Here is a 22,263-nt window from a genome sequence, read left to right on the forward strand (position 1 = left end):
ATTACGTTTTGCCCTCTTCCACAGGCAGTACGCTAGAAGGTAAAAAAGTATCCATGTGAATCTAAACACTCACAGAGAGACCCTTTCAGAGCATAAGTAACTAATACTGATACTCAAAAAAATAAAAAAGCCCAGGAATATCAAATAATTATTTTTGCAGTAATTATACGACCAAGTGAGTGCCAAGTCAGTCACATCCTGAAACTCACCTGTGTAGTTCTTGGTGAAAAGTGTACTGGGGAAAGTAGAGCAGGGAGAGGCCTGGCCCAATTCAATATATCCGTGACACTTCCACCTAGGCGTTTTAGCTCCTGATCAGAGAAGTCTGAACTGCTCTGTGCCCCATCTGTCTGTATTAGCACATCTACAGTTTTATCTTCAGCACCATGCATACATTCTTCAGTAGTCGTGTTCTCAACACAGTCACCTCCAAAAAGCTCAGTACTCGCTTGAAGTTGCATGGCTGTTACAGAATGTTGCTTTCCAGCACCTTCCAGGGAAGAATACCAAGGCAGCGTTTTGCCATCACACTTCTTGATCTTTTGATGGATTTGTACAGTTTCTAAGACACAAAAATATTGTTATGAATTTTTTCCTCTCCTGTTTTTCTTTATAGAGATAATACATCATAGTAATGAGAACTCATTACCATCTTTTCAAGTGATGTTCCCATAGACTAGTAGTAAGAAGCACTTAATGTCACTTTCAGAAATATTTTCCTTACAGAGCTCAAATGTTGTTATTCACAAACAATTCTTTTTTCAAGAAAAAGGTATATGTATGTGCAAAGAACTCCTGCCCAAACCACTTTCTGACTTGGATGATTAAGACTATTCTTCCCGATTTTTCTTATTAGCAGGAAGGGCCATACCAGGTAGGACTGAAGGTCTATACAGCTCAATGACTCATTTCAGTTTCAGCCCAGTACCTGACGTTCAGGTAAAGCAGGACCAACATGCAGTGACATTCCACACTCAATCAACAATCCCAAAACCCCATTGTGCCATATAGAACTAGAAGCTACTCTGTAGTATTTGCAATTCTTATATGACATTTGTATGTGTGATCTTGTTTACAGTGCTCACAAACACTATTGGACACAGAATCAGCAGTTTTCAAGCAAGAGATCAAGCCTATTCTGTGTACATTCAAGTACCATCCCACAGTATAAAGAACAGCGCATGCACAAAATGGTTCTGATTTAATTGGCACAACTTGCGTTCTGTTGGAAAAAGAAAAAAGAATAGTGTACTTCATTATTGCTGTTGGTGTTTATCCACTACAAGAACTTGCAGAGATACTCCTGAAGCAGCATCAATGGTAGTATCAGACTTGAAAATACTAATTTAATTCGAAAGGTGAAAATGACCTCCCAGAGATCTGTCTCTCAATAACCTTTAAGCACATTCAGATATGTTGGCTCCATTAAGGGAGTTAGTAGGAAAAACGATCAAAAACCCTATTTCCAAGATCTATCTCAGTCACTTCATGTAGCAGCTCTGTGCCAAAATCTCAACTGCTGCAATGGACTGTTCAGCCTAAAGGGCCTTACCACCTCATTTCCTTACTTCAATAAGTAAACTCTGGTATCTCCTTTGGTCAAAGCAGCATCTTACAAGCTTTGAGATCACACACTGTTTTTATAAAGGTATTTACAAGCTATAGTCACGTAGAGCTTCATGACGAGATGTAGAACATCCTGGGAAAACCTAGCTTCCTTTTACAATTCAAGTCCCATTAGACCATCCAAGGGAGAAGGAGATCCTTCGCAAGCAGGAACAAAGAAAAGAAGGAAAATTCAGAAAGTAGTTCTCTCTAAAATATAATCCTAGATTATAATAATATCTCAGATTATATCTTAGATTTCTTTCATGGTCCTTTGTGCCAACCAGTTCTAAGCTCAGAACTTTCTCCACACTGAAGCAGACAGAAACAGTTCCATACTTTGCCCCTAGAACTTCAGTTAGACAACTGGGAAGTTTACCTTGCACAGTAGTACTGTTCAGTATAGATAAGATGTAAAGTTCCTGATAATTTAGCACATCTTATCTATACTCTCAAGATCAGTCATGTGCCTATATGGAGCCCAAAAATATTGATACACACCATCCACTGAAAAGTTCCCTCTGAGAAATGGGTCCAAGATATAATTGCTGAATAACTAAGAGATTCTCTCCTCATCCCTTTCCAACCCAGTCCTCAATAACTTTGTTTCAATTTCTTTAGGAATTAGATGTTTTTTTCATGGTTACCCCTTTATCTGTAGGAAGAGTTGTCACAGCAATTTTCAAAGTTTCAGGACATGATAAACCTCTCTACAGGAAGCAGCCAACTCTTTGGCACCTTTGCCTGAGCTTCAGGTCCCATTAAAACCCTACTGATATCGAGCCCTTCTCTTTGGAAGGATCCTCTCAAAGATCATATTTCACAGACAAATTTTACTTTATCCAGGGAATCACACTCTTTTTCACTATGTCACTTACCAAAATGATTTAAGTTTTGTCCTCAAATCTATAACCTGGAATCTAGTCCACATAGCTGCAAACCCCTTACATTGCTGCCTTCTCCCCGTTCTGAAAGAAGGTTAAGATTACTCTGATCTGAAAACACCATCCACATCTGCCACACACTACTGTGAAATACTTCTTCGATGGAGAATGGAGAAAGAAGAGTAGATATGAAATAAGCAATTCAGTGCTAACATAGGTTGCCTTGGTACTAAACAAACTGAATTTTACAACTCAAATCTTTGCTCCTGACGGTCCACGTTGCAGGTCAATTCACCATTGCAAAACAATGTCCTCTTCTCTCCCCACCCTAAACAACAAAGCAACTTTCTGAAACAAGTCTTGTTTCTTTCTCTCAAAAAGAAGGGCCAGATTAAGATGCTGTATATTTTATCAAAATAATTCCATAGAATCTCTTCTGGTTTACAGCAAAAACTCATCACTAGCACAGTGACTGCAAATGCCCAGCAGTAGCAACTGCACACTTCTCAAGAACAAATAGCAGCATTTCTCTGAGGAAAAAATCGCTCCATAGAAAGTTTCTAATGCCTGGCTGTCAACCCTCGATTTTTCAACCTGTTTCAAATTATGTGGATTTCAGGATGTTTTCTACACTAGCTATACTTTAGACCTACAGACAATATCCTGGTTTTTGAGACTGCAAATCCACACATACCATCATATGAAACAAGTAATTAGGGTGAACATTGCATACCTGAAACTAAATGCGCAATGCTACTCTATCTAAAAAGATGTTATCTTGAGAGATTTACATATGGTCTTAAAGACAGAAAAGAGGTCTGCTTCTTAAATCATTCACATCCTATGGACTTTAATCTCAGGACCATAAAGCATACACAAGTCTTTAGGGATTCAGTCTTATTTTTGTATTTCACATGTAATGACGCTGCCTTGTAGCTCCTTTTATCTGGTATTAAAGCAGACACCAAGGTACCTCCAGTGTGCTCCTTTCCATCCCTGCTCTTAACATCTACAATGCAGCTTCTCCCCTATCCTGGACCCCCAAACAAAAAGGAAGATCAGGTAAGATGAGTATAGCTGTGTAGTAGGCCAGATTTACCTCAGAAACCGATTATACACACTACTTGAAGAGGCTCAACTCCTCCCAGACATAGTCTTCCCCTCTTTCCTCATCTGCTCTCACTGTAAGCCTGCATATGAACAGTGCATGTTGGAGAATCCAAAATACCAAAATCTTCAGCATTAGGCTGTGAGATTCTTCATATGCTTCTTCACATGCCCATTCACACTGTAGGTGACTGTCCTGGGTTACAGTGTAAAATGTGCCAAAAGAAAAAAAAATATTCTATTACCATCTTCAGGAGCTGTTGAGACCAGGTGGGGCGGTGCTCCCTGCCTCCCCCCTCTGGACTATCTCCTGTTAATGGGCACAACAATGCCTTATCGCCTGACCCATCGATAACTCGCTCCTGGGCTATCTCCTGTTAATGGCCCATCAAGGAACTGCCTCACGACTCCCCATCCCATTGTGAGATGCTCCGCCCGGGGAGGGGGGGGAAGGAGCCAAGCAGTCCATGCCAAATAAAAACGGAGATTTTGAACGCCCTAACAGCCTTTTCCCACTGGATTCCCAGAGGAGTTTTTCCCCCCACTGGAGTTCCAGAGGACAAGAGCTACCTACCTACCACTGGACCTTCGGAGGAAGACCAGACTCTTTTACCTGATCGCTGCTTCCACAGAACTACATCCATCACTTCAGGAGGACTGCAGCCACCATCTTATCGGACTGCTACTGCCACCCTAACAGGGTGTCAGGTTGTATTCCTGACTCTGTCAGTGTAAACCAGGGGGTTGTTTGTTTTTTCCCTGCCTTGTGTTATATATATATATATTAGTAAAGAACTGTTATTCCTATTCCCCATATCTTTGCTTGAAGGCCCGTTAATTTCAAAATTATAATAATTTGGAGGGAAGGGGGTTGCACTTTCCATTTCAAGGGAGGCTCCTGCCTTCCTCCACAGACACCTGTCTTTTCAAACCAAGACAGTGACTCACGCTCAAACTACATCGGAAAGTTTTCCAAAGCCTAAAAAAACAGCAATGTCTTATTAAACTTACATTATGATCTAAGGTATTGGTCTGACGGTCAGCTGCAAGTACAGTCAACTTTATTACTGGCAGATTTGTAACAAGACTGCTAAGACCAAGCAAAAATGCTTCTAAATTAAATTTGGCAAAACCTCATTGTCCTATGAGGCTTTCACAATGGCACATTTCTTGGAAAAAGCATGAATGGAAAGCCTGCTGAGTCTTCCAGTTCTCATACATGAACATGTTCTTCAAGAAAGCCTTTCGAAGTGGTATCAACCTTGGCAGAACAGAAGAAGGCACTGACTGTAATGCAAAACTTTGGATATTTTACAGCACACTTGAGTGTACTAAGAAATCAGCCAATGAGGTATCTTCCTGAAAGGCTAGATCTAGGCAGACAGATGAACTGACATTCTCTGGAAAAGATGCTTTGGCAATATTACCGTCAAGCTAATTTACTCTGATGAAACCACTATAATACAGGACAAGAAATTAGGGCAAACTCATTAAGATTCTTTTCTTTGCTAGAAGACTGCATCTGTAAACATAAGCATTTTGCTATTAGGAATCCAAGGTAATGGCCACTTTCAAGAGAGGCAGAACAAGAAGATGGGTGTCCTAGGCTTAAAGAGGGAAAAAAAAAAAACAAAACAAAACCAAAGCAACAGAAAGGAAGATGTATTTCTGTGATACCTGGCCACTCCAACAAAAGCAAAAGAGGGACTGACTAGAAGGGACTGGTATGGACAATTGCTTCCCTTTGTGAAAGTACCATAGTTTCCTTGAGAAGATGTGAATCAGAAAGATGATGGGACAAGACTCCTGGAATCTAAGGTTCCCCTTGCAGTGGATGGGAAGGAGATGACAGCAGAACCCAATACCCCTGAAACCACCCACATTTCAAACTCTTCAGTTCCTTGTGCTTGTTCTTGTCATTTGATTGACCCTTGATCAAGAAATCAAACTCAGAATCTCAGGGGTTAACTGTCTAGCTCTGTTTTGGAGCTGAAGCCACAGATTTGCTGCATTAAACTGGTGGGTGTGAGGTTGATAAACTGGCTTATGAGCCGGTCCTTATATTTTGGCACCTCTTATGTGGATTCCACTGGAACACAACCTGAAGCTAGATTCATTGGGCTCTATGCTGGCAGCAAATTTTCAAACTTAACACGGCAGGGAGAAAGGATAACAGTTCACCTTCAAAGCTCTTAACAAGGCAGGGCACTTATCCCAGCCAGTATCTCTACAGTTTGAGTTATAGAAAACCAAAGTAGTAGAAAAAAATAAAATAAAAATGAAAGATTAATAAGCACATTCTGAAGAGACAACTACAGAAATACTAATGCAGTTCCAAGGCACCTGTTACTCTGGAGGGCAGAAGGAAAATGACATCTGTTAGGTGAAGTTAAAGCAGTTCATGTTTGCTGTGAATGTGCATGTGGATAACTACTCAGATTATTTTTTATTATTATACTGAACATCACATTACAAAATTAAAGCTATCACCAAATTATAAGTTTTGTTTCTCTGCATCACTAATATGAAAATTAATGCACTATTATCTATTATTATGCAGGCAGGTATGAATTAAGAAATGCTTCTTCAATTTTACAATCCAACTATGTTACCGCTTGTTTGCTTCAGACTAAAAAGAGCGCTTGCACCTCGTAATTCACATTATATACTGCAGAGTTTATAACAATATAATAATTAAGATATAAACATGAGGTGAGTTTTGACTACTTAGAAATAGTCAAAGCAGCTGATAGTAAAAGAATATGATTTCTCAATTGCAACAGCAGATTACAACAGCTTTTATTTAGAAAAGTATTCCAGTTTATTTGTCTGTTCAAATTAATATTTGCAGTTATTTCCAAATATTCTAATCACACATGTACTTGACTAGGCAATCGCCAACGGAAGTATTTAAGTCTGTCAAAGAAGTGTTATGGAAACAGTACCCAACCTGATGATATCCCAGTAAGACTAAACTAGTGCACTTGGATACTAATAAATTTGAATTTATTGGAACCTACCTTCTGTAACAGTCAGTCTTCTTTTTTCAGGCCATGCCTTATCCTGAATAGAAGCTGAAAAAATGTACCAATATTTATTTTTGGTCAGAAAGAGAGACAACTTCAAGAAAATTTCGAGACTCTGCATGCCATCTCACCCAAGACAGGATCATTTTCTTGATTCTCTCTTTTCCCTGTTGCACTATCAATGCACATCCAGAGTTCTTCTAACAAGAGCTTTATTTTTTCTGTTAAAAAAAAAAATTATAAATTGAGTAAAACTTCAATTGCTCAGAGGGCTAAAATTTATGGGGTTTTATTTTTGTTCAGAACGCAGACATGCCTACAACAAAATACCCACCACAAAAACTAAGACAAGGGACATAGGGGCATTTTAGCTTCAAAGGAAGAGAAATGATAGATGCCATTGAGGGAACGGATCCCATATTAGCCACAGCCATACAGAAGACTGAAGGAACAGTTGCAGAATGCTTTAGCTTCTCCTTTCTATAACGAGGATGGCAAAAAGCTGTAGCAGCCCCCAGAGCAAAATGTAAAAGCAGATTTTAATGTAGAATTAGCAAAATTAAACAGCTTTCTAAAACAATGCAGGTGACATGAACATAAATGGGGGAAGAAACCTTTCAGGAAGAAAGTATTTAGATCACATTCTTTCTTTATGCCCACTCAGCAGTAATTCACCTTAGTCTTACCACGGCGTAACAGCAGATTGAACATATCTGAATTAATTATCAGGCCACAACATTAGTAGACATTGCCTGGAGCCCTAACAGCACCACTGCTAGGTGATGTCTAACACCCTCGTTCCAGAACCAAAAAGGCAGGTGGAGAGGCAGAAACAGATCAAAACCTCAACAAAATACACAAGCCTCACCTACTTATGCCAAAACTATCATCACATCCAACAATCAGGAACTGAGACTGTTGCTTTTGTGCCAATTCCGCAAGTCAAAGACCACAGCAAACTGCTGCTATTTTATGGAGAGACTTATTAAGAAAATCTCAGCACATAAAAGGAAAACCTGTCAAATTTTCTATGACGGCTATTAGCAATACTAGCAATTTCTCAACAGTAACAAAGCCTTGCTGCTATTTGAAGCTCAAATTAGAGCTCAGATCTTAATTTTCCCACTTTGCCATGAATTAAAAATTAAAGGATTACATTGGGTACTAATTTAGTACAATCCAAAAGGCAGTAAAAATATGCCAAGACACATGAGAACTGACAAGGTCTACTTTTTTCAGAAAACTTTGAATTTGGCAACAAACTTTACATACAAATACTGCAAAGCAAGAAATAGAACAGGGAAGTTCTTTTGCCTGAAAATCACCTTCAGAATCTCTAAGCAATTTTAAAAGTATTTCCAGTATTTTAAAAGACTGCAAAAATGCAAAATTTGCTTATAGTTTGGCCTCAGTACATTAGAGGAAGTTTAGAAGAAGTTTGCTCCATTGCACAGTTAAGATTCAGATAATTTGTCGCAGATATTTTAGATCATTAGGGGAAAAAAAGTCAGTGGGATAAGAAACAACTATATGTCCAGGATTTCCATTTGATTTACAGAGCCTCACATAGAAATTGTAGATTACACTCCTATCTTGTGTCTTTTGCTTTGCATGCTTCCTTTACGACTTCAATGAGCTTCAAAGACAATGAAATTGTTCGTATTTTTCTCAGTGTTTGCATTCCGTTTTATAATTGCACATCAATTGACTTTACACACACATGGGGTAGACCAGTCATTTTAATGAATCAAGTATTTTCCTTACTGCAAAACTGAAAATACTTATCTGTATTTTCCTTACTGCAAAACTGAAAATACTTATCTATTACATTAGTCCTCTATTAGTGTTAACACATTTGTACCAACCTCATCTCCTCTTACAGCATTTCTGTCAGTATCCTCTGTTTCCAAAAATGCAACTCCAGAAGAGTCTTGCAAAAAATCTTACCTTTGTCTATATCTGTTGTAAGATCTTCACTTGAGCTCTGGGTCTCCGCATGCTTAACTATTAGAAAGAGGAGAGGGGGAAAATAAATGTTCTAATGCAAGAATCCCACCATTACATCTGAAGGCAAAGATGAACACTTACCTTTTCTGCACTTTTCTTTAAGTACACCATCAAGTTTTCCCTGTTAAAATTAAATAACATTCATTTTTCATGCCATACATAATTTGTAGAGCATCTACTCTTTCAAATCTAAATCAACATTTCAAATGTCATGCTTCAGTTGGAAAACTTTTTTCTCTCAAGTTGAATTGCTATGTTTAGTTACTCAATATCCCCAACAAACTTAATTTTACTACTTCAGTATCTCTGTAACTAGAAGCTTCCTTTTTTCCCCCAGAAATACTAAAAGAAGCTTCATCCAAAAGACCGGGAAAGTCTTACTTGTGCCTTCTTTAGCTCCTTTTCAAGCCTTTTCTTTTCAGTTTTCAGCTGTCTGAAGTCCTGTGTATGCTTTGTTGCAGCCTCTTCAAGAAAGAGAACCAAAATTCAAGTTAGAAACTGCAATGTGAGTGACAACTAATTTAACTAGTATTGATCACCAGTTTGCAAATCAAATTACCAGAAAAAAAAAAAAGATAGTGCGAAAACCAAATCTACTGAAGTTATGTTTTGGCTTATTAAGACAACAACTCATGCATACAAGTCTGTCATCTTCCACTGCATAGTTACTGTTCTGCACTACCGAAATACATTACCTTTCTCACTTACACGCATGAATGAAGAGTGGGTCATATTGCAACGATACTGTACTGTAGAGCAACATACAAGTGAAAATAGGGAATAAAATTAAGAAGGAGGCGCAATGGTTTTTTCATGTTTCATTCTCTTATTTAAAAGAGGGCTTTGGTTCAAAGACGAAACCACCACAGCCAACTGCATTAGAAAGATGTAGCTAGCACTCACGGCTAAGAAACAGAGACAAGTACCTTATCTCTTAATGATTAACAGGCACCTGGGATGAGTGCAGATGGGTGGGAATAAAGAGAACAAGTCAGGTAAGCGAAAATTGAATGGGAGGTTCCTAGGGAAATTCTCATGCGAGAGAGATACTTGAGAGAACTCCCAACAGATCAGCTTAGTGACTTACACATGGACGGCAGAGAAAAGACAGATGGAACTTGCCTGCTGATCAGATCAGGTCACAGAAGAGAGCATATCAAAAGAAACAGCATTAAAAAGGCGGCTCAGGTGGATTGTTACAAAAAACAATTGTGGTAAAATCTCAGATTGACAAAAGATATCAGGCTAAAACACGAGGTCTGTGATATTGCATGAACACAGAAAAGAACAGATAAACTAGTCGCTTAAATTGAACCTAATACAAACTATTTTGTTCTAGCTCTGCCAGAAACTGAGTTTTGGGGGGCAAGAGGGTATAAAACCCTTGCTGTCACATAACGGAACTCCAGAATGCTTACCAAAACAAACACCCTGTACCCGCACTTTACCGTAGGATTGGGGGGGGGTTCTAACACTAAGATACAAGTCACTTAGCTCATTGTACTTTAAACTGTGGCAAGCACAGCTGTAAGTGTGCCATGAATGAAAATATTTGCCTTGCCAGCTAACAATACAGCAAGTTAAGTATCAGAATGCTTTATGCATATCCACCTCTAGCAGCAAAACAAAAAGACCACAGTGTCACGAGGCAAGTGCTCTATCTCTACTTAAAAACAAACCAACCAAACACCAATTGCTAGAATATTTAAAAATCAGAAAACATGTGTGAGGATCACTACGTATTTAAATATGATTATAAACATGACTAGAAGAATCCTGCCAAGATTACTAGAACTCTGGGGCACAAGCCCTAAGAAAACAGGCTTGTTGAAATAGACTTAATTAGCTTGAGAGGGGAAAAAAAACAACCACAAAAAACCTTAGAAGGGATCTAAGAGCAGTTTTCTTGTACCTCCAAGGAGGCATCGAGAAGACTGAACGAGAGTGTTCAGTGGTGCACGGTGGGAGGATGAGAGACATAAGACCTAAGTTGAAACAAGAGAGTTTCCAAAGCTTTTTCACCACGAAGACAGTCATGCAGTATATCAGGTTGCCTGGACAGACTCCATCCTTTGAGGTTTTCATGTCCAGAAGTTCCCTTACAACTGCATTTACACCATGTCCCTAAGATACTCAAAGGATTTTGCAGGAGGGCTGATGTAGTTCAGAGACTAAGCACCACACATAGTACTGCCCAGCCTTGTTCCCTGGGGCCTCAGTGTTAAAAATCTGCAATTACTTCTTTGGAGAAAAGAGAAATCAAGAGATGGAGTAGGACAACAGCATAGTAACACAATGTGGAAAGTTACCTTCAAGTTTCTTCACTTTGGTTTCCAGCTTCTTCCTCCTGGTAAAAAGAAGGCATTAGTACATCATTTTTGTATAGAATTATGTTGCATGAAAAGCCAGGGGGAAAAAAAATCTAGCCATTTCAGAGAAAACACACTTCCTAGACCCAGGACCTATAAGACCAATGTTGAAGTTGAAAACTTAAATCAGTAGCATGTTAGTGACATCGTCACACAAACAGCTGTATTTGTTACAAGAGCAGAGTTTGCTCTTAAGAGAGTCAGTCTACTAAACCAGGTACATAAATATACCTTCCGCTACAACTTGGAGTTACAAACACAACCCGCGAAAAATGGCTTCTGCTTTTTGCATTTCTATGATGTAAAGCAGACAGGTTAGTTTTACTCCTTAAAACCACTTAAGCCCTGCTTACAATCAATGAGACCTAAGCAATGAGATAATCATGAATAGCCTTCAGGATCACTTATGTCCCACAGCTTTTTGTTCAGAATATCAAGGCATTCTCTAAAGCCAAACTAAAAGCAAAGAAATTATGCATCCTGAACAATTTTGACTTCAGCATTTCCAACTCTACCTTATAAGTAAAGCACAAACCGAACTGGAAAATAAAAAAAAAAAGGTAAAAACATCTTTATTTCCTTCTGTTAAATCCCAATATCCCAGATACAATTTTTAAACTCTTGTGTATGTCTTGGTTTGAAAAAGACAGGTGTCTGTGGAGGAAGGCAGGAGCCTCCCTTGAAATGGAGAGTGCAACCCCCTTCCCTCCAAACTATTATAATTTTGAAATTAACGGGCCTTCAGGCAAAGATATGGGGAATAGGAATAACAGTTCTTTACTAATATATATATATATATAACACAAGGCAGGGAAAAAACAAACAACCCACTGGTTTACACTGACAGAGTCAGGAATACAACCTGACACCCTGTTAGGGTGGCAGTAGCAGTCCGATAAGATGCTGGCTGCAGTCCTCCTGAAGTGATGGGTGTAGTTCTGTGGAAGCAGCAATTAGGTAAAAGAGTCTGGTCTTCCTCCGAAGGTCCAGTGGTCGGCAGGTAGCTCTCGTCCTCTGGAACTCAGGTGGGGGGAAAAGCTCCTCTGGGAATCCAGTGGAAGAAAGGCCGCTAGCGTGTTCAAAATCTCCGTTTTTATTTGGCATGGACTGCTTGGCTCCTTCCCCCCCCTCCCCGGGCGGAGTATCTCACAATGGGATGGGGAGTCGTGAGGCAGTTCCTTGATGGGCCATTAACAGGAGATAGCCCAGGAGCGAGTTACCGATGGGTCAGGCGATAAGGCATTGTTGTGCCCATTGACAGGAGATAGTCCAGAGGGGGGGGAGGCAGGGAGCACCGCCCCACCTGGTCTCAACAGCTCCTGAAGATGGTAATAGAATATATTTTTTTTCTTTTGGCACATTTTACACTGTAACCCAGGACATAATCCACCCCTTATTCTATTACCATCTACACCATACCCAACCCAATGCCCCCTTACAGATACATATATACATATATACACAATGAAACCTTACACAGAGTTCTCACTTAAAATTAGGTCTCCTTGTGGTACACAACGGGTTTCCCCATTTTCCTGCATTACCCACCAAGTGTAACCAGGTCCTTGAGCAAAAACAACCCCACGGAGGGGTGTGCCTTTGCCTGATGTGGGATTAATCCAAACAGTCTTTCCTAACATACCTCTCGTGTGTACCACAGGGACTTTATCTCCGTCCACTGTGTGCAAGGGTCCAGACTGGGCGGGACCAGCTCGATTGATGGACCCTCGGGTATTGACCATCCAGGTGGCCTTTGCTAAGTTCAGTTCCCAATTTTTGAAAGTCCCCCCTCCAAGTGCTTTTAGGGTAGTCTTAAGTAGCCCGTTGCACCGTTCAACTTTCCCGGCAGCTGGTGCATGATAAGGGATATGATATATCCATTCGATTCCATGTTCTCTGGCCCAAGTGCTTATGAGGCTGTTCTTGAAATGTGTCCCGTTGTCTGACTCGATTCTCTCAGGGGTGCCATGTCTCCAAAGAACTTGCTTTTCCAGGCCCAAGATGGTGTTCCGGGCAGTAGCATGAGGCACAGGGTAGGTCTCCAGCCACCCAGTGGTTGCTTCCACCATGGTCAGCACGTAGCGCTTGCCTTGACGGGTTTGGGGAAGAGTGATGTAGTCAATTTGCCAGGCTTCCCCATACCTGTACTTCGACCATCGTCCACCGTACCACAGAGGCTTCACCCGCTTGGCCTGCTTGATTGCAGCGCAGGTCTCACAGTCTTGGATAACCTGGGAGATACTGTTCATGGTTAGATCCACCCCTCGGTCCCGTGCCCATTTATAAGTGGCCTCTCTGCCTTGATGGCCTGAGGCATCATGGGCCCATCGAGCTAAGAACAACTCTCCTTTATGTTGCCAATCTAAGTCTATCTGGGACACCTCTATTTTTGCAGCCTGATCTACCTGTTCATTGTTACGATGTTCTTCGTTAGCCCGACTCCTGGGGACATGAGCATCTACATGACGGACCCTCACAGGTAGCTTCTTTACCCGAGTGGCAATATCTTTCCACTCATCAGCAGCCCAAATTGGTTTTCCCCTACGCTGCCAGTTGGCCTTTTTCCACCTTTCCAGCCAGCCCCACAGAGCATTGGCTACCATCCATGAATCAGTATAAAGGTAGAGCTTTGGCCACTTCTCTCTTTCAGCAATGTCCAGGGCCAGTTGAACGGCTTTGAGTTCAGCAAGTTGACTTGATCCACCTTCTCCTTCAGTAGCTTGTGCGACCTGTCGTGTGGGGCTCCATACGGCTGCTTTCCACTTCCGGTTCATCCCTACGATGCGACAGGAACCGTCAGTGAAAAGAGCATATCGTGTTTCCTCTGCTGGTAGTTGGTTGTACGGTGGAGCTTCTTCAGCCCGCATCACTTGTTCCTGCTCCTCTTCGTCAGTGAGGCCAAAGTCTTCACCTTCCGGCCAGTTCGTAATTATCTCCAAAATCCCAGGGCGATTTGGGTTTCCAATACGGGCGCGCTGTGTGATGAGGGCAATCCATTTGCTCCATGTGGCGTCAGTGGCGTGGTGGGTGGAGGGAACCTTTCCTTTAAACATCCACCCCAGCACCGGTAGTCGGGGTGCCAGGAGGAGTTGTGCTTCGGTGCCAATCACTTCCGAGGCAGCTTGGACTCCTTCATAGGCTGCTAGGATTTCCTTCTCTGTGGGAGTGTAGTTGGCCTCAGACCCTCTATAACTTCGACTCCAGAATCCCAGTGGTCGGCCACGAGTCTCTCCAGGCACCTTCTGCCAAAGGCTCCAGGACAAACCATTGTTCCCGGCCGCAGAGTAGAGCACGTTCCTCACCTCTGGTCCCGTCCTGACTGGGCCAAGGGCTAGCGCATGAGCGATCTCCCGCTTGATTTGGGCAAAAGCTTGTTGCTGTTCAGGGCCCCAGTGGAAATTGTTCTTCTTGCGGGTAACCAGGTACAGAGGGCTCACGATCTGGCTGTACTCAGGAATGTGCATTCTCCAAAAACCTATGGCGCCTAGGAAAGCCTGTGTTTCCTTCTTGCTGGTTGGTGGAGACATCGCAGTGATCTTATTGATGACCTCGGTGGGGATCTGACGCCGTCCGTCTTGCCACTTTACCCCCAGGAACTGGATCTCTCGGGCAGGTCCCTTGACTTTGCTCTTCTTGATGGCAAAACCAGCTTCCAGGAGAATCTGGATGATCTTCTCTCCTTTCCCAAATACTTCCTTTGCTGTGTTCCCCCACACAATGATGTCATCGATGTACTGCAGATGTTCCGGAGCTTCACCCTTTTCCAGTGCAGCCTGGATCAGTCCATGGCAGATGGTGGGACTGTGCTTCCACCCCTGGGGCAGTCGGTTCCAGGTGTACTGTACGCCCCTCCAGGTGAAGGCAAACTGAGGCCTACATTCTACTGCCAGAGGAATGGAGAAAAAAGCATTGGCAATGTCAATAGTGGCATACCACTTTGCTGCCTTGGACTCCAGCTCGTACTGGAGTTCCAGCATGTCCGGCACGGCAGCGCTCAACGGTGGAGTCACTTCATTCAAGCCACGATAGTCCACAGTCAATCTCCATTCTCCGTCAGACTTGCGCACAGGCCAAATGGGGCTGTTGAAGGGTGAGTGGGTCTTGCTGACCACCCCTTGACTCTCCAGCTCGCGGATCATTTTGTGGATGGGGATCACGGCATCTCGATTCGTCCGATACTGCCGGCGGTGCACTGTCGAGGTGGCAATTGGCACTTGTTGCTCTTCCACCTTCAAGAGTCCTACTGCAGATGGGTTTTCTGATAGTCCGGGCAAGGTGTTCAATTGCCTAATGCTCTCTGCCTCCACAGCAGCTATCCCAAATGCCCACCTGAGACCTTTTGGGTCCTTGTAATAACCGTTCCGGAGGAAGTCTATGCCCAGAATACACGGGGCCTCTGGGCCAGTCACAATCGGATGTTTCTGCCACTCCTTCCCAGTAAGGCTCACCTCGGCTTCCAACAGAGTCAATTGCTGCGATCCCCCCGTTACCCCGGCAATGGAAACAGGTTCTGCCCCCACATGTCCCGATGGCATTAGGGTACACTGCGCACCAGTATCAACTAACGCTTTGTATTTTTGTGGCTCTGACGTGCCAGGCCATCGGATCCACACCGTCCAAAATATCCGGTTTTCCCGTGCCTCTCCCTGGCTAGAGGCAGGGCCCCTCTAGCACTGGTTACCATTCCCTTCCTGGACATACATACTAGAGGTTCCTTCAAGGGGATCTGTCAGATCATCCTCCCTTCTGTAATATCTGGCAGCTCGGTCCTGGGAGGTTGAGGCTACCTTCACTTTAGTGTTACTCCCCCGGTTAGTGTTTCCCTCCTTGAGTTGACGCACCCGTGCTGCCAGGACAGAAGTGGGTTTCCCATCCCACCTTCCCATGTCTTCCCCATGGTCGCGCAGGAAGTACCATAGCTCAGCTCGTGGGGTGTACCCTCTCCCTCTAGCTGGGGGACGTTGGGCTCCGACTTTGGGGCCTGTGACTTGTACTGGTGCCAAATGGGAACTGCTCCTCCTCACCTCCTGCTTTATTTCCCTCATCTCCTCTTGTAGGCTCTTAATCACAGCAGAAACGTTAGCCTGCATTGGGCCATTGATCATGCTTTCAAAATTTCTAAGCTTGCTCGTGACAGAACCCACTGTCTCTCGGTCGTTATCTGCATTAATCATTGCAATGAAGGTGGAGTATTCGGATGGCCCTAGAGTTGCCAGATTCCACAACATTTGCCCTGTGCACCTGACTTTGTCAGGGTCATTACCATGCTGTCCATCCCTCCCAAAGAGTACCTCCAATACTGCCACTTCTCTCAGCTGCTGGATCCCTTCCTCAAGGGTCTTCCAGCGCATTCTATGATGGTGCTCCTGCATTCTCTCTCTGTGGACAAACCTCTCTCTCACACTCATTAAAAGCCGCTCCCAGAGGGAAAGGGTCCCTGGCTCCCTTACAAATACCAGATTGACACCTGAGTCCTGAGTCAAGGGTCCCAAATTCCTTGCCTCACTGCCATCCAGTTGCACACCCGTACCCATAAGATCCCAGACCCGAAGTAACCAGGTTGTAAAAGCCTCACGCCCCCGCCGTACGATGTCTTTGTGCAGATTACGGAGACTGTCGTACGTCAGGGACTCTGTGATTATCTCAACCACTGGCTCGCCTGCAGGTTCTGAGGGCCCTCCTTTCTTAACTGAGTGGTCTGATTTCATCTTAGATTTCCTCGTTTCCACAGGGGCGACTGCTGCTGGCTCTGACTGCCCTTGCGTTTCAGCTGGAACCTGGACGGTTGTAACGTCTGTGGGTTCTACTGCTGCACCATTAGACTCTCCCTCTTCAAGGCAGGAGGAGGGATTCCCAGCAGCTGAAAGAATGCACTCCTTCAGCATCTGGCCCATCTCACGTATCTCCTTCACCCAATCCGAGTGGTTCATTTCTGATGTGAGCTGTGAGGCAGGGTCAGATTCTGGAGCAGCATTCCTAGTCAGGGTAGTTATCCAAGCCAATCTCCCCTGATCTCTGAATACTGAATAAAACAGGATTATCAGCAACACCAGCCACTGTATGATATCATTAGCACTTAGGAAAGCTCTGAATCCTTCGAAAACTGGTGGAGTAGACCCAAAGAGCTGGGTTAGGGGTTGGGAGAAAGTTTCTCCCGGTGTCATTTCCTCACAGTAGGTACCATTATTAAAGTAACCCCAAAAGCATACATTTAGTGTTTGATAGCTCCGAATCCATGTGCCCGCCTTCCAGAGGAAGTTAATAAGCCATGAATTCCTCACCTTATTAATCCATAAAACAAACTGGATAACAGTCACGGTAGCCTTAGTTATAGGACCCATGTTTAGATAAGGGCCTGCAAATGGGAGAAATACAGCCACCACCACATGCCACACGAACCGGGATAAGCTAGCCCACATGATGCCACTTAACAAGGAATCTATATCCAACGCACAAGAACCGTTATTCCTTTTATCTCTCGATGCCCTCGAGCCCCACGTTGGGCGCCAAAATCTGTCTTGGTTTGAAAAAGACAGGTGTCTGTGGAGGAAGGCAGGAGCCTCCCTTGAAATGGAGAGTGCAACCCCCTTCCCTCCAAACTATTATAATTTTGAAATTAACGGGCCTTCAGGCAAAGATATGGGGAATAGGAATAACAGTTCTTTACTAATATGTATATATATATAACACAAGGCAGGGAAAAAACAAACAACCCACTGGTTTACACTGACAGAGTCAGGAATACAACCTGACACCCTGTTAGGGTGGCAGTAGCAGTCCGATAAGATGCTGGCTGCAGTCCTCCTGAAGTGATGGGTGTAGTTCTGTGGAAGCAGCAATTAGGTAAAAGAGTCTGGTCTTCCTCCGAAGGTCCAGTGGTCGGCAGGTAGCTCTCGTCCTCTGGAACTCAGGTGGGGGGAAAAGCTCCTCTGGGAATCCAGTGGAAGAAAGGCCGCTAGCGTGTTCAAAATCTCCGTTTTTATTTGGCATGGACTGCTTGGCTCCTTCCCCCCCCTCCCCGGGCGGAGTATCTCACAATGGGATGGGGAGTCGTGAGGCAGTTCCTTGATGGGCCATTAACAGGAGATAGCCCAGGAGCGAGTTACCGATGGGTCAGGCGATAAGGCATTGTTGTGCCCATTGACAGGAGATAGTCCAGAGGGGGGGAGGCAGGGAGCACCGCCCCACCTGGTCTCAACAGCTCCTGAAGATGGTAATAGAATATATTTTTTTTCTTTTGGCACATTTTACACTGTAACCCAGGACAGTGTAAAGCAGAGGACTCTGTCCTGAAAAACACAAGCTACCAGTGTTCACTGATCACCTTCACTAAGAACACCACAGTTCATCCATTCCCCATATTAAAACCTGTATAATGGATTTTGATTTGCAGCCTAAGCCTTTCTAGATATGCAAGCTTTAATCATCACTTCAGACATTAACTGCTATATGTTTGAAAACTCACTCAGAAACAGGATGATTGACCACCTTTGGCATGTCCAGTAGTCAAAGCATTCGTAGTATAAAGTAATAGCCCAATGCTCTTGGGCTTTCTCAGCCTGAACAGGTTCATACTTATCTTTGTCTACACTCAGGTGATGCCTTTCACAGTCAAGCCATAGGTGCAAATTTTTAAAAAATCCACATAAAACAACGCTGTAGGAAAAAAAAAAAAAAGAAAAAGGGGGGGGGGGTGTCCTTTAAAAAATAGCAGATAATGAACTGTTTCTCTGTAGATTATCTTTTCTGACCAATGCACTGAAGTACTGCACCTACAAAGTATGGACATTGGAAGCAAGGACAGGCAACGTAGGAGGACTACTGTTCGCCATGCCTAAAGAAAATTCGTGCAGACAAAGCTCAATTAGAGTTTGAGCTGGACAGCACTCTGAAGGACAACAAAAACGATTTTTCAAAATATGTTAACAGCAAAAGGAGGATCAGAGAGAACATTGGTCCATTGCTTGACACGGATGTAGACAAAGCAGAGACATTTAATGCCTTCTTCACCTGTCTTTACCACCCATGATGGACCCTGGGACCCCAAGAGCCCTGTGTTGGAAGACTGTGACTGGGGGGACGATAAACTCCCAGCCAACTCTGAACTTGCTCAAGACTTGCTGCTCCAGCTAGATGCATATAAGTCTACGGAGCCTGGTGGGATTCATCCCAGGGTACTAAAAGAGCTGGCCAATGTCATTGCAGGACCTCTCTCCATTATTTTTCAACGGGCTTGGGAGTTCAGAGATGCCCCAGTCGACTGGAAGCTGGCAAATGTTGTCCCAATTTTCATGAAAGGTAAGAAGGAAGACCCTGGTAATGAAGTGAGGCCTATTGGTCTCACTTCAGTGCCTGGTAAGATTATGGAGAAGGTTATTCTGGGAGTTACTGAACAACACTTGAGAGACAATGCAGTCATTGGTCATAGCCAGCACATGTTCACAAGGGAAAAGCCCTGCTTAACCACAGCTAGACAAGTCTGTAATACATTGAGTAAGCAATTAGCTGAGGGGTCGGGCTTGAAGTGTTATAGTAAACAGAGTTACAACAGACTGATGACCAGTGGGTTCACCAGTGGGGTTCCCCAGGGCTTAATTTTAGGGCCAGTGCTCTTTCAAATTTTTATAAATGATCTGGACACAGGAGTCAGATGTGTACATTAAGTGATGATACAACATTAGAAGTTGTAGACTCCCTTGAGAGTAGAGAGGCCTTACAGAGAGATCTGGATAGAGAGCTGGGCAATCACCAACTGCACGTTATTTAACATGAGCAAGTGCCAGATTCTCCACATGGGATGGGGTAATCCTGATTATATGTACGAACTGGGAGACATGAGGCTGTAAAGCAGCCCTGCAGAAAGAGATCTGGGGGTTTGGGTTGATGGTAAGTTGAATGAGAGTCAACAGGGTTACCTGGCAGCCAAAATGGCCATGTCCTGGGGTGCACCAAGCACAGCATAGCTGGCTGGTTCAGGGAGGTGATTGTCACACTCTGCACTGCACTGGTGCCATCCCCCCTCGAGTACTGCGCGCAGTTCTGGCCGCCTCAATATAAAAAGGACATCAGACCATTAGAGTATATCCAGAGAAGGGTGACCAAGGTGGTGAAAGGTCTCAAGGGCAAGACTTATGAGGAATGGCTGGGGTCACTTGGTTTGTTCACCTTGGAGAAGAGAAGGCTGAGGGGTGACCTCAGCACAGTGTACAACTGCCTCAAGGGGTGCAGTGGAGGGGGAGGTGCTGGTCTCCTCTCTCTGGTGACCAGTGATAAGACACGAGGAAATGGAACAAAGCTGCGTCAGGGGAAGTTCAGACTGGACATTAGGAAAAGGTCCTTCACTGAGAGGGTGGTCCCAGGGAAGGGGGGCACCGAGCCTGTCAACAGTTCAAGCAGCATCTGAACACCACTCTTGGTCATGTGGTTTTGTTGTAGGTAATCCTGCGAGGAGCAGAGAGTTGGACTCAACAATCCTTATAGGACCCTTTCAACTCAGGATAGAAATTCTATGATACAAACAGCTAAGAATCTGAATAACCAGCCAGCCACTAACTGCCAACATTTACCATTGCAATGATATTTACAGACGAAATAGTTACTTTTACAGATGCAGTAGAACGCTGACTAATTTAATCAATTACATGCAGTTACATTAAGAAAGAAAATAGGTACATGTTAAATCTCATCTTTCACAAAAAGCAAGGTCTGTAGATGATGCATTTGGACAGAACTCTTCTCATGCTACACAGCTCAAGCCCCTATCTGCTCTTTAAGATGCATGCACAGCTGCAGCTGACAAAGCTATGCCAACAGAAATTGCATTCTGAAGCAGAATACACATTATAATCCACCCACACCACAAAACCATAATGTGGTTGTATTTGTAATACTCAAAAGTTGAAAAATATAAACACAAAAACCAACTGTGTCTATCATTTATTTCATCCTTAGAGAGAATGTGATCTTGTAATTTAAATGAGCAACCTTACTTCTGGAACAGTCAATGTTTTGAGTACTTCTTTCAAAGTTCATCTGTGGGAGCAGTTTCATACCTACCACCCCACAGCAGACATGCATATTTGTCTTAAGTTATCATGATTGCTATACGCTTAGAACTGGGGAATTACCATGCTTGTAAATATTCAAAACTCAACTAGACAAGGTGCTGAGCAACCTAACTTTAACATTGCCTCTGAACAGTAGATTGGATCAAAGGACTTGAGAGAGAATTTTTGACCTAAATTATTTTACAGTAACTATAGATTAACATTCATTTTATGAACAATTCACTAGAATTGTGCTTCTGAAGAAACTCAGCACCCAAATTACTGAACTCATGTGACCTACTGCTTAAAATGGCCTCAACGTCAAAGGTATATAAAAAAAAGCTATAGCATCACAGAATGGCTGAGGTTGGAAGAGACCTATGTAAGTCATCTTGTCCAACCCACCCTGTTCAAGCAGGGCCACCTAGAGCTTGCTGCCCAGGACCATGTCCAGATGGCTTCTGAGTATCTCCAAGGAAGGAAAGGTCACAACCTCCTCGGGCAACCTGTGCCAGTGTCCTAGGTTACAGTGTAAAATGTGCCAAAAGGAAAAAAAAAAAAAAAAGTATTCTATTACCATCTTCAGGAGCTGTTGAGACCAGGTGGGGCGGTGCTCCCTGCCTCCCCCCTCTGGACTATCTCTTGTCAATCGGCACAACAATGCCTTATCGCCTGACCCATCGATAACTCGCTCCTGGGCTATCTCCTGTTAATGGCCCATCAAGGAACTGCCTCACGACTCCCCATCCCATTGTGAGATGCTCCGCCCGGGGAGGGGGGGGGAAGGAGCCAAGCAGTCCATGCCAAATAAAAAACGGAGATTTTGAACACCCTAGCAGCCTTCTTCCACTGGATTCCCAGAGGAGTTTTTCCCCCCACTGGAGTTCCAGAGGACAAGAGCTACCTACCTACCACTGGACCTTCGGAGGAAGACCAGACTCTTTTACCTGATTGCTGCTTCCACAGAACTACATCCATCGCTTCAGGAGGACTGCAGCCAGCATCTTATCGGACTGCTACTGCCACCCTAACAGGGTGTCAGGTTGTATTCCTGACTCTGTCAGTGTAAACCAGGGGGTTGTTTGTTTTTTCCCTGCCTTGTGTTATTTATATATATATATATATATATATATATATATATATATATATATATATATATATTAGTAAAGAACTGTTATTCCTATTCCCCATATCTTTGCCTGAAGGCCCGTTAATTTCA

The 22,263-nt window shown here is 43.4% G+C and overlaps 1 protein-coding gene across 3 annotated transcripts in view; it reads right to left on the minus strand.

Moving 5' to 3' along the window:
- Positions 1 to 22,263, minus strand: part of ICE1 (interactor of little elongation complex ELL subunit 1) — a 47,363-nt gene that overhangs the window by 16,249 nt on the left and 8,851 nt on the right. For all 3 annotated transcript variants that reach the window (XM_086467881.1, XM_086467882.1, XM_086467879.1), the window contains exons 7-13: positions 10,939 to 10,976; positions 9,011 to 9,093; positions 8,711 to 8,750; positions 8,570 to 8,626; positions 6,754 to 6,843; positions 6,617 to 6,670; positions 210 to 562 (exon numbers count right to left, since the gene is read on the minus strand). In XM_086467881.1, the coding sequence (XP_086324007.1) occupies positions 210 to 562; positions 6,617 to 6,670; positions 6,754 to 6,843; positions 8,570 to 8,626; positions 8,711 to 8,750; positions 9,011 to 9,093; positions 10,939 to 10,976 (715 nt within the window). The remainder of the gene's footprint in view (positions 1 to 209; positions 563 to 6,616; positions 6,671 to 6,753; positions 6,844 to 8,569; positions 8,627 to 8,710; positions 8,751 to 9,010; positions 9,094 to 10,938; positions 10,977 to 22,263) is intronic.

This window comes from Leptosomus discolor, chromosome 7, assembly GCF_034619465.1.
Source record: "Leptosomus discolor isolate bLepDis1 chromosome 7, bLepDis1.hap2, whole genome shotgun sequence".
In the NCBI taxonomy this organism is placed as follows: domain Eukaryota; kingdom Metazoa; phylum Chordata; class Aves; order Leptosomiformes; family Leptosomidae; genus Leptosomus; species Leptosomus discolor.